We start from the raw sequence: 12956 nt of genomic DNA, 5'->3' as shown, positions 1-12956 counted from the left end.
AATGATATAGCTGGTCTAGGAAAATCTAACACATTTAGTGATAATTAATGATATGAAAAATGGCACAGCAATAATTCAAATATAGTGTGAAAAAATAAGAGAAAACATACATCAAAACTTATTAACAAAAGGAGGAATACCCACCAGAAAACTTTGCCATGGAGCAGATGAGATGAAATATGTTGCTTTGAACTTTTCAGAAATAAGACAGTCAAAAGGAATGAAAGAACTCAAGGAATGGTGATATGAGAGGAAATGAAATTCATATTTCATGGGAGGACTCAGGAAAGATGAAGAAAATCAAAACCTTCTTAGAAAGAAAGATGAAATTGGAAGGAGCATAGGGGAGAATGGCCACATTAGAAAACACAGTAAGGAGCACAGAGGATAGAAATGATAAAAAATAACCAAAATAAAATGGAAATAAAGACTTATAAAAGAATAAAGAGAAAATGATATAGAAGACAGGCAAAGGAGATACAACATTTGCATAATTGGAATCTCTGAGGAAGATAAACAAAATAGTGAAAAACAAAACCCAAACTTAAGCTTATAATAGTTTAATCAAACTTTTCTGAAATGAAAGAATACTTGAATCTACATTTTGAAAAAGGTTCACCGTGTGTCAGGAAAATTAACCCAGGTAGGTCAACCCTGAGGCATATCCTAGCATAGTTACTGGACTTTAGAGCTAATGAAAGAACTCCTTGGGTAGTCATATCTCTTTCCCTGCAAAAAAATTATGTAATTTAAAATAAGAAATAAGGGTGGCTTCAATTTCTCTGTAACAATATTCAGTGCCCAAAGACAGAAAAGTACTATGTATAAAATCTTCAAAGAAAGAAAAGGTGACTTGATAGCTTTATACTCAGCCAAGCTATCCTTCAAGCATAAAGACTGTAGACAAATACTTTTGAGCATTCAGAAACTAAGAGAATATTGTTCCTCTGAGCCCTTCTTGAGGGAACTATTAGGGGATAAACTTTAGCCAACTAGGCGATAACTAGAAAAACCACACACACACACACACACACACACACACACACACACACACAGAACTGGTTGTAATCGTGTTTTACCTTAGAATTAAAATGAAAATGAATGAAAAGGTTTAGAGTAACAGGGCAGAATTTATATGCCATATATACTGAGAATGTAGAAATGATAATACTGATAAAAATTGGATGGAGAGGTAGGAAAGAGGATGGGATGTAGAATAACGACACTGATTGCCATATTATAGAGTAAACAGAGTTAATAGATTTTTTTTAAATTGGCAAATCAAATAATAGAAGTATAAACACATTTAATGGTACAAAGATAACTGTTAAGGAAGTTAATATTGACTAAAACTGGGTGATAGAGAAGGGAGGGAGAAGGAGATAAAATTTGATTATTTTGTCATTGCTATATATTTTTTTTTATACTAGGGAACCAATAAATACTGCCCCTAAACACATAGCGATCTAAGAGTATTATCAGAATATATCAGTGTATATAAAGTTATAACAATACTAGAACATAAACTCAGAAAGCAGAAGCCACCATTTTAATATTGGACAAGAGGGTATTCAGGCCCCCAGAATTAAAAGAGACAAAGAAAGGCACTTTATAATGCTAAATGGTGCAATTCAATGATATAACAGTTATGAGAATATCTGTGTGCAAACTAAAACTGAACATAATGTTTATGAAACACAAAACCACAGAAAATATAAGAAGAAATAGAAACACACTGGTAGGCAGGCAAAGACATATCAATTTCTCTGAGTTCATTTCAGATTAAGGGGACAAAAATATGGGAGGATATAGAAGGCCTGCCATAATTATTAATTTGATTAATATATATTGAACTCTGTAGCCTGAAATTGGAGAATACACCTACAGCATATTTACAAAATTGACCATGTAACAGGTTGCAAAGAAAACCTTGATAAGATTGCAGTGACGTAAAATTAGAAACCAATAACAAGATCAACAACTGGAAAAGCTTCTTCTTTAATTTGGAAAATTAAAAAACTAAAAAACATCTCTCTCTTTTGTAAAAGTTCTTCACTGAAAGAGTAACACAGACTGAAATTACAGTGTATCTAGGAAGTAATTATAAAACATCACATACTAGAACTTACTGGTGATAGCTAAAACAGTGCTCAGGGAAAATGTATAGCCTTAAAAACTTACGTTAATTAAATGAAAGAATGAAAACTAAGCATCCAACTCTTAGATCAAATAATAAAAATAATACCGTAATCACTAAATACCAAGAAAATGAAAACATTATATCGAAATACATGTGGCAATGCCAAGGTGGTAGTAAGCAAAAACAATCTCATAGCAATAAATATTTTTATCAGAAGATAGAGAGAAAAATAAAGCCTCGTCTTAAGAAGTCAGAATAACAAAACAAACCTTAAAAAGACAGGAAGAAGAAAATAATTAAAAAAAAAAACCAAAGGAGAAGTAAGGATTAGAAAAAAGAAAATAATAGAATTGAGAAATCATTTGAGCTAGCTCTTGGTAATGAACCAGTTAAATGAATAATTCTGCAGCTAATCTAACTGGGAGAAGTAGAGAAAACAAAGCTAAAGCCCATAATGAAAACAGGGACGTAACAGCAGAGATATTGGAAAGTTAGAATATTTGGGGGAAATCCTAAGTATGTCTCTACGGTAATAGATTTTAAAATCTCCTTGAAATGCGCTAATTTGGAAAAAAAATTACCGAAACTATTTCAAAAAACAACAGAAAACTGGACAGTTCAATAAGCATGAAAGAAACAGGAAAATTGGTCGTTTTGCTAAGAATCACCTCATTAGAAAGAGTTGGAGTCAGGAAATTATGGTGAGAATTTTCCCAGATTTTCAGAGGATAGATAATTCCTGTGATATATGTACTATTCCAGAGCAGAGAAAAAATTAAGAGGTAGAAACCTTGATTTTTATACAGCTGGAATTACCACACAGCAAAATCTGATAAAGCCCACCCAAACCCATAAATCTCACTTATAGAATGAATAGGCATACAAAATCTTAAATAAATAATAGAAAATGGAATCTAACGACCTATTAAAAGAATAAGTCATGAGAGCTGAATTGGCTTTATTCCAGGAATATGAAATAGTTCAATATTAGGTAATCATTAATAATTCATATTAATATGTAAAATTAGCAAAATTATGTAAGTAGAAGCTGAAAAGCATTTGATAAAGTACAATATTTGTTGATGACTTATAAAAAGAAGTAATGCACTGGAAATAGAAAGGAGCTTCCTTAATGTTATAGAGTATATCTTTCAATCCTATAGCCAGTGCTTCTGACTCTGTGACTTAATGAGGTCTCTGTAGCCCCTGAAATTGAACGCTGTATTTCTCAAGAGTATTTATAAATGCATTTGTCTGGGCACAGAGTCCATAGATTATTATTATTATTTTTTATTGTGCTTTAAGTGAAAGTTTACAAATCAAGTCAACCTCTCATACAAAAATTTATATACACCTTGCTGTGTACTCCTAGCTGCTCTCCCTCTAATGAGACAGCACACTCCTCCTCCCCACCCTGTATTTCCTGTGTCCATTCAGCCAGCTCCTGTCCCCCTCTGCCTTCTCATCTGGCCTTCAGACAGGAGCTGCCCACATAATCTCATGTATCTGTTTGAGCCAAGAAGCTCACTCCTCACCAGTATCATTTTCTGTCTTATAGTCTAGTCCAATCCCTGACTGAAGAGTTGGCTTTGGGAGTGATTCCAGACCTGGGCTAACAGAAGGTCCGGGGGCCACAACCTCTGGGATCCTTCTAGTCCATAGGTTAAGATGTTGAGTGAAACACTAGGGGCAGTGCTAGGAAAGGACTCACCATTATCATTTAACAAAGTTCTGTACTTCTAACCATCTCAATAAGTCAGCAAAAAGAAATAGGACATTCTGTGTAGAAAGGAGGGACAACATTATTGAGAACTACCTGAAAAAAGAATGGAACCATCAGGAGAACCCAGTAAGATGACAACTATTTAGAAAATATAGTGGAAGAAAGTTTCACTTTCACGATACCAACAACAACAACAACAAAATGTAACTTAACTAGGAATAAACTCAACAAGGCATATGTAGACTCTTTGAATATACTACAGCTCCTCTGTCAGTTGGTCATACTGTGGTGGCTTTCATGTTGCTGTGATGCTGGAAGCTATGCCAGCAGTATTTCAAATACCAGCAAGGTCACTCATGGTGTACAAGTTTCAGTGGAAATTCCAGACTAAGACAGACTAGGAAGAAAGAACTGGTGATCTAGTTCCAAAAATTAGCCAAAGAAAACCCTGTGGATTGCAACAGAACGTTGTCTGACTGGCTTGCTTTAGACATATCACAGGAGGGACCAATCGATGGAGGACATTGTGGAGGGCCAGCAAAGGCGAGGGAGACCCTTGGTGAGATGGATTGGCACAACAGCTGCAACGATGGACTTGAACATACCTGTGATTGTGGGGATGACACAGAACCAGGCAACATGTTGTTTTATTGTACATAAGGTTGCCATGAGCTGGAGTCAGTTTACTCGACAGCAATCTATCTATCTGCCTGTCTGTCTAGCTCTATCATCTATTTATCTATATCTATATGAGGATGACTTCAAATTGTAATAAAAGAAGACTTGAATAAATCCAGAATCAGATTACATCCCTGCAAGACGAAAGTCAATACTGTAAAGATAACAATTTTGAAGGAGGGAAGGAGTTGAGTAATTTTAGGTGTGTCGCAATTCTAACAAAACCCACAAAGACAAGTTTGCTTAGAGCTGTACTGAATGTTTCAATATTTCCTGTGGAAGAATAAGTGTAAAAGAATAGCCAAGAAAACTTTGAAAAGAAAGAATAAAGAGGGTAGATTTTTCTACCAGGTATCAAAGCATGCGATGAAGCAACAGTAATGAAAACATTGTGGTGTTGGTGAGGAATAGACAGACCAATAGGAAGAGAATAGTGGACCACAAACAAATTGAAGGATGTGTAAACATTTAGAATATGACGTAGGTCACTGGGTGAAGAAGAGAGAGCTTAAATATGATACTTGGTAATTGGTCAACCCCTTAACCATTTTGGGAAAAAATTGATTGAATTCTTACATTGCACCATGTACAGTAATAAATTACAGATGGAATAGAGACTTGAATGTAAAAAAAAAACATTAAAATCTAGAATAAAATACAGTTAATTATTTAATAATCTCGCTGTGAAGACTTTCTAAGCATAATTTGAAAGGCAAAGGCCTTAAAGAAAAAAGGCCAATAGATGAGATCATCCAGTAATTTCTAGTATTAGTATGTCTAAAAAACTTTCAGATATATCATAAACATGATTAAAAAACAAATGACAAACTGGGGCAAAATATTTGTCACACATTTGGTAGGCAAAGGGTTATTATTTTAGACATGTCATCAGAAAAGACCAATTGCTAGAAGAGATCATCATGTTTGGTAAAGTAGAGGGTCAGCAAAAAAGAGGAAAGCCTCGATGAGATACATTGATACGATAGCTGCAACAATGGGCTCAAACATACCAAGGACTGGGAGGAGGTTGCTGGACCAGTCAATGTTTCGTTCTGGTATATGTAAGGTTGCTATGAGTTAGAGCTGACTTGACAGCACCTAACAACAACAATATCCTTCACATGCAAAGAACTCTTTCAAATCACTGCAGAACAGAAATCAAAGATTAATCAAGAGATAATGAGCAAATGGCAATGATGGGGAATTCACTTAGAAGAAATACAAGTGGTTGATCAACCCATGCAAATTTCTCTAGTAATGAAAGAAATGCAAAGTCAAAGTCCAGGATACCAACTTTTGTCTATCAAATTAACAAAGTTAAGAAAGGGCAGAAATGTGTAGTGAAGATGAAGGACTAGGGAGATGGGCTCATTGTACCTTGCAGGTCAGCAGGTAAGTCCATACAATTTTTCTAGAGGGCAGTTTGGCTGTGTGCATCGAAGGTCTTAAAATGTGTATACGTTTCAACCAGGAATTCTATTTCTCAGAACTTAGCATAGAGAACAGCTTAAACAAATGCACAAAGCACATGTATAAGGACGTTCCTTGTGCTTTTAAAAATAACATTAAAAAAAACTGCAAAACTAGACTGCCACATCGTTCTCCAGCACCGCAGCTGCTGGGTTCAAACGACAGACTTTTGGGTTAGCAGCTGAATGCTTTCAGACTATAGCCTAGGAAATTCTATGGGGCAATTCTACTCTGTGCTATGGGGTTGCTATGAATCAGAATCCACTCGATGGCAAACAACAACAACGACGGTTAATAATATGCATGTCGAAGTGTCTACGAGTGAAATAGACTGATATCTGCAACTTACTTTGAAATGCATTAAAAAATAAGATGGATTGATGGATGGATGGATAGGTGGTAAAGCAAATAAAGCAGAATGTTAACAATCTTAAACATATATGTATTTTGTCCCTTTGGTCATATTCTTCTTTAGTAAAATGGATGACTTATCTTTCACGATCAGGTGACATGCCTAAAGTCTTTCAATAAAAGTGACAATTAATGTTTGCCAAAAAAAAAAAAAAAAACCCTGCAAAACTGAATGTTCACTATAGTTTATGGTACATTTGCATATTATGATGCCATTAAGAAGGATATTGTAGAAGTATATTTTTTGACATGCAAAGGTATTCATGGTACACTGTTAGGTTGAAAAAGCAAGTTACAGCACAGTTTACATCCTAGGATCCCATTTTGGTAAAAATAGACAGTAAATACATAGAGAGAAAATATTTAAAACTTACCAAATGTTAACCAAATAACTAGTTGTTTTGGGGAATCAGAATTTAAGACAATATTAATCTTTTCTTTATATTTACTCATATTTTTCTAAATATGTATCACTTGCATCATGAAATATTTCTTGAAGAGACAGAACTTGGACTTTGGGGGCTAGGTAGAGCTCTAAAAAAAAAAAAAAAAAAAAAAACTCTAGTGCTTGGGCCTAAACGAGAAGTAATATTTAACAAGACAGAGAAAGGAATTTACCTGAAGTAGCTCATCTGTCAATTTCAGATATAACCAATTTAGCAAGTATAGTAACCTGGTGGATTGACAGGTGGATTAATGAGGTGGCTCGACACAGTGGCTGCAGCAATGAGGTCAAGCATAACAACAATTGTAAGGATGGCGCAGGACCAGACAGTGTTTCATTCGTTCTGTTGTGTGGGGTTGCTATGAGTCAGAACCAACTCGACGGCACCTAACAACAACAACATTAGCCTGTTAATAACGTTAACATCACCATTTATTAGGTACATTTTATCATCTATAAGAAAAAACTGCAGCTTCATTTAAGCCTAAGTAAGTCGTCCAAAACTCTGGCCTAACACTGGCTGTCTGAGAAGAGACAAATAAAATTGAGTTCACAGATTTAAAGCGGTGCTCAGAAGACACACTTAGCCCCAAATTTGATACCATTGTCACCTGGACATCCTTTCCTGGACAGTGAGCCTTTTTGCTTGAAATGTTGACCCTTTAATTTTCTAGAGTTCCCTAAGTCTTCAAATAAAAAGTCAGTTAGTTTTACATTTATTTGCTCAACTGTGATCTTATTCTATTAAAAACTGCATCACTCAGATATGATGACTCTCAGGTACCTGGAATGTTTGATTAACCAGAAGACCCTATTCCTCAATGGCCTGAACGAACATCTTCCCCTCATAACTACTTTCTCCTAATTTTTTTTCTCTTCTTTCTCTTTTACCTCCATTACTTGCATCCATTTCATCTCTGCCTTGGTTCTTATTTTCTTCTCTGCCTCTTTTCCTTCTTGGCTCTCTTTTACCTCTCCACATCTCCAACCTGGCCCTTCTCTTTGCCTGTGTTTCTTTAATTCCCTTTTTTCCTTTAATTCTTTGTTTTTGTCCTTCTCTCTCCTCTTCCACTCTTCCTTTACCCTCACACTGTTACGTTTCCCTTCCTTTTCCTGTTTCCTCTTCCTTTGATGTCCCTCTTCTTTCTCTCTTTCTCCTGTCCCCCCATCACCACATATGCAGGTCTACGACACACAGCTGGAGAATGTGGAAGACTTTGAGGGCCTGTCTGACTTTTGCAATACCTTCAAGCTCTACCAGGGCAAGACTCAGGAGGAGACGGAAGATCCATCTGTCATTGGGGAATTTAAGGTAAACCCTTGAAGGCATGACCGTAACCCAGGTGGGCTTAAGTCTGTGGAGTGGCAGCATGAAGTGAAGGGAGAGGGAGCAGGGGCTACTGGTAGTATTGCAGTGATGGCCTGGCCTGGTGTTGATGTTGGTGACCATGTGGTGGCGGAGGTGGTGGTGGTGATGGTGATGCTGCTGACGTAGAATCTGATGATGTTGATGGGATGGCGTTGGCCTTGGTGATCTGTATGGTGATAACTCTGATAGAGATGAGAGTAATGGTCATAATGCTAATTGTGTTGGTGACAATGATGATAAAAATGAAAATTGACCTCTCATTCTTTGCAGGGCCTCTTCAAAATTTATCCCCTCCCAGAAGACCCAGCCATTCCCCTGCCCCCAAGACAGTTCCACCAACTGGCTGCCCAGGGACCCCAGGAGTGCCTGGTCCGCATCTACGTTGTTCAAGCATTTGGCTTGCAGCCCAAGGACCCCAATGGGAAGGTAACATTCCTAGAGTCCTCGCCTTCCTATAGGATAGCAGGCCTGGGTGCAAATGGACTGCAGAATCAGACATAGTCTGTGCCCCAAGGAGCTGGGAAGCCAGTGAAACACATACGAAACTGAGATGCAACTGAATGGAATTCTATCAAGGGCCAAGGGCTCTAGAAGGTCAGAGAAAGCCAAGGTCATTACTGACCTTTGCAATAATGGGGAAACTTCCTGGGAGGAATAAGACTCTTTGGGATGGAAAGAGCTTTGATAGACTGGGAAGAAGAAGAAAACAGTCTTTTCAGAGGGGTTAAAAGCATAGGAAGAACTTTGAAAGAAGAATGTTTAATGTGCATTTAGAACAATGATGAGACGTAAGGATTAAGCGCGTTGATGGTGTAGGTTGGGATTGGACTTTGTAGGGCTTTTAGTGGTGACGCTGGAAGGAGAGAGGAGCAGGACCAGTAACTGGGCCCTGCCCTGCCATGGCAGAGCTTGCGCAAAATGAAAAAGTAGTCCTACTGATCCTGTCTTCACTTAAAACTTTGATATTTTGTTCATCATGGATTGTTAGCACTCGTTTAAATTTTAAAATGTTGCACCAAAATATGATTTTTCTTGATTACTGAGGTTTTTGGCAACCCTTTCAATTTTGTGCCTGGGGCAAGTGCCGCAGCTGCCTACTGTAGTCCAGGCCCTGGGTGGAGAAGGGGAGTTTGAAGGAGGAAAGGAGTCTGGAGTTCCAGGAAAATGGGGATGGGAGGGCAAGAGTAAAGTTGGAAGGAGAGAGTGAGAGAGAGACAGAGCAAGAGAGCAGAGGTGGAAGATCACTGAGTTTAGAGATATGAAGGTAGGGTTCTCTCTTGTCTCTTTAGAAGGGTTGCAGATTGGCATTTGCCCTTGAGGCCTGGTATCTGACCCTAGAACCCTGCCTTTCAAGGCCGAGAAGCCATGGCTGCCCTGCCCTGCTGCTCTGCTTGAGGCATCACACAGGGCAGAGTGGAGCTGTCCTCAGCCCAGGCACCACCACTGGCCTTCAAGATGTGGTCATGGCCAATGAACCTTCTTGATACCACACTAAACTTGGGCACTGCACAGCCCCAGCTGCTCCTGGAGGCTAATTGAGGAGTGCTGCTGCCCCCTTGGACTGGGTTGGGTTGACACGATCTGGCCTTCTCTCTCTCTTTCCATCTATCTAAGCAGAGATCACAGATAGGACCCCAGCCTGGCCTCGTCAGATACATAATACAAGCTGTTGTCTTTCTGAGGATATAGGCCCACCCCTACCCGCCTTCTTACAAATGGGCAGTGGCTTGGAAACATGGAGCATTTAGACATCCTAGATCCACGGCCGGGGCTGTGTGGAGTGTGGTTGGCCCCTGGCCTGCCAGAGCAGAGTTTATATCGCGGCTTCTTGGTAGTTGTCCTCCTAGCCCATTGAGGGGTAGAAGGCAAGAAGCTTCAAAGATGAGTGAGAGAGTGATTTCACTTGAGTATTTCTGTCTCCTCCTCCTCCAGTGTGATCCTTACATCAAGATCTCCATAGGGAAGAAATCAGTGAGTGACCAGGATAACTACATCCCCTGCACCCTGGAGCCTGTATTTGGAAAGTAAGTTGGGTGCAAGCTTGGGCCTTGGGGTGGAGGAGCCAGACTGGATAACCTATAGTCCAATGAAGGAAAAGTGGCTGCCCACTGGGAAGTCCTCGTCTCCTAGGGCAAAGCTGTATTTCCTAAATCTGTGTGTCTGTGGGGCTGTAGCCTTAGCTACTCAAGCAGTATAGGCTTAAGTCCCAGCAGGAGCTCCTAGTTAAACACATGAAGAATTACCTCTAAGATCAGACATCTAGATGGAAACCCAGAGTATGCATTTGCTAACTTTTATCATTTTTTTTAAGATGAAATTTTTCTTCGGAATAAAATTACAGAACTTTTTACAGAAAAGCTGCAAAGACAATACAGAGAATTCCTGTATGCCCTTACCCAGTTTCACTTACCGTTAATATCTTACATAATCATGAACATTTGTCAAAACTAAGAATTTGACATTGATACATGACTGTTAACTAAACTCTAGACTTTATTAGGATTTTACCTATGTCTTTTTATTATTCCAGTATCCAATCCAAGATACCACATGACATTTAGTAATTATTTCCTTTTAATATGTAGTGGATACAGGGGAAGAGTGTGGACTCCAGATAGTAAAATGATTCTTAAAAATCTAAGAACAAGGAAAAGAAGAATCAATGCCCGTTGTGTGGGAATAGCTTTCACGCATCCTGAATTGCAGTTTGGACATGAGCATAGTTAGGCCAGAGAAGGGAGTGTTGCAGAAGTTTGCAGCTATTTCTCTGGCAGTGCCTGTAGAAGGTGTGTGGTATTCCCATACTGTCGAGTAACACATTGAATTCCTAAACTGGTGTCTGTTGAGTTCATTGTTGCTTAGGCTGCGGCAAGGACCTAGTCAGTCAGACAAAATGCCAGTTTTGAAGGGGAAACGGTCCTGGCCAGTGAGGAGCCACCCCCCGGGTGCACTTGGAGGGAAAGGCTGGAGGCAAGATGGAGGTGGGAGAGAAGACTGTTTGATGAGCTCCCTGCCAGGAGGCGCTACCAGTTAAGAGGGATGGGGCAGTGGGCGGGTCCTGTCCCACAATCAGGGGCCAGGGCCCAGGCCAATGTGGGGAGCAAGTATGGAGGAAACTACTCCCCAACTCCCATTCCATCACCTCCCTCAAATCAGGCCTCCCTCAGAGCACAGCAGGAAACTCTTATTTCTATAACCCATGTATTGAACAAGCACAACTCATGGGGCATAATCAGAACAATTTTGTGCCCTGTACAGGTTTATTCTGTGGGACCACCCGCCCCCTTCCCTGAGTGGAAACTGCGGCAGACAGGCAGTGTTCCTGCTCACTGTTGGGCACAGACTTACACCTCAATCCAGTCAGCAGAATGCCTAGTCCTCAGTGACTAAAGCCCTGAATGGACTGAAGGTGGCCTTTCCCCTCTCCCAGCTGAGCCCACCTTGGGTGTAGCTGGGCTCAGTGTGTGGCTGCGTGTGGAGAGAGGGGAGGTGCTGTGTCTTCCTCCTGTTCCCTGTGTAGTGTTGCCCCTCTTCTCACCTCTGGCCAGCCACCAAGGTTTCTGACTCCTGCATGGCCAGGACAAGGGGGGCTCGAATTCCGGGCGAGGGCCAGTCTCATGTGCTGACTGCCCTTCTGGTCGGCAGCTGGGGCCCTGTGGGTGGCAGATGCTTACACTGATTCATTTTCTTGTGGGTGCGTTCCTGGGACTCTGAGCCCCTTCTGTTGTACCTCCTGTGATGTGGCAGATGCTGGGTCCCTTTAGCTGGCTGCCTCACCCCCCGGGCCCATGGTTCTCAGATGGTGCCCTCCACAATCTCTTGTTATTGGAGCCCCTTCGAGGCCTTTTGGGCAGGATTTGGAGCTGCTGGGTCTGGCCTCCTGTGGCCTACCTGTACTCTGCAGGAAACACTGTGTTCCCTGCCAAGCCATCATGGCGGGTGGCAACTCCTCCTGTGTGTTGCCCCTGCTCTCCCCCTCTCTGCCACAAGCTGCTTTAGCTTCCAGGGTCTGAGTTGGGCACCAGGCTATCTTCCGCCTGCAGGGAACACTCTTTAATGGGAGCAGAGAGAACACCCTCCACATCTGGCCTCCATGGAGTGCAGGGGTGCTGAGCACAGCAGTAGCTCTTTCAAAAAAAAAATCTTCACAAATTCTCCTGCTATTGCCCTCTGGAAGTAGGCGTGAAGCCCCAAGAGCCAGGAAGTGGATCCCAAGCCACGCCCCTGGTAAATTTTGCCTGAGGAGCTCTGGTACCTCACTCTGGAGTTTCTTGTCTATTGTGTCCTGGCTTCCAGGTTGAGGAATCCCAGGCGGTGTAAACAGTTCATGTGCTCATCTGCTAACTGAAAGATTGGTGGTTTGAGTCCACCCAAACGTGCCTCAGAAGAAAAGCCTGGTGATCTACTTCTGAAAAATCAGCCATTGAAAACCTTATGGACCACAGTTCTACTGTGACACATATGGGGCTGCCATGAGTTGGTGTTGACATGATAGCAACTGGTCTTGGTTGAAACTTGAGTTTTAACATTTGGCTTCAATTCATTCATTCATTCTGTGGTTTGTCAGACAGGTACCCTCCGTACATGCATGCATACACACACACACACACACACACACACACACACACACCCCAGGACCAGCTCAGTCCTGTGTGCTGTGGGTGGTGTGCTGTCAGAGCCACAGGAGACCCAAGGAGAGCAGGCACTGTGGACCCCAGGG

The 12956-nt window shown here is 40.8% G+C and overlaps 1 protein-coding gene across 8 annotated transcripts in view; it reads left to right on the top strand.

Annotated features, from left to right (window-relative positions):
- DYSF (dysferlin) overlaps positions 1-12956 on the top strand; it is a 242382-nt gene that overhangs the window by 208105 nt on the left and 21321 nt on the right. For all 8 annotated transcript variants that reach the window (XM_049856492.1, XM_049856490.1, XM_049856488.1 and 5 more), the window contains 3 exons: positions 8051-8179; positions 8507-8662; positions 10169-10260. In XM_049856492.1, the coding sequence (XP_049712449.1) occupies positions 8051-8179; positions 8507-8662; positions 10169-10260 (377 nt within the window). The remainder of the gene's footprint in view (positions 1-8050; positions 8180-8506; positions 8663-10168; positions 10261-12956) is intronic.

The sequence above is a fragment of the Elephas maximus genome, chromosome 17 (genome assembly GCF_024166365.1).
Source record: "Elephas maximus indicus isolate mEleMax1 chromosome 17, mEleMax1 primary haplotype, whole genome shotgun sequence".
Classification (NCBI taxonomy): Eukaryota; Metazoa; Chordata; class Mammalia; order Proboscidea; family Elephantidae; genus Elephas; species Elephas maximus.
Note: the sequence above shows the minus strand (reverse complement) of the source record. Positions and strands in the feature narration are given on the sequence as shown.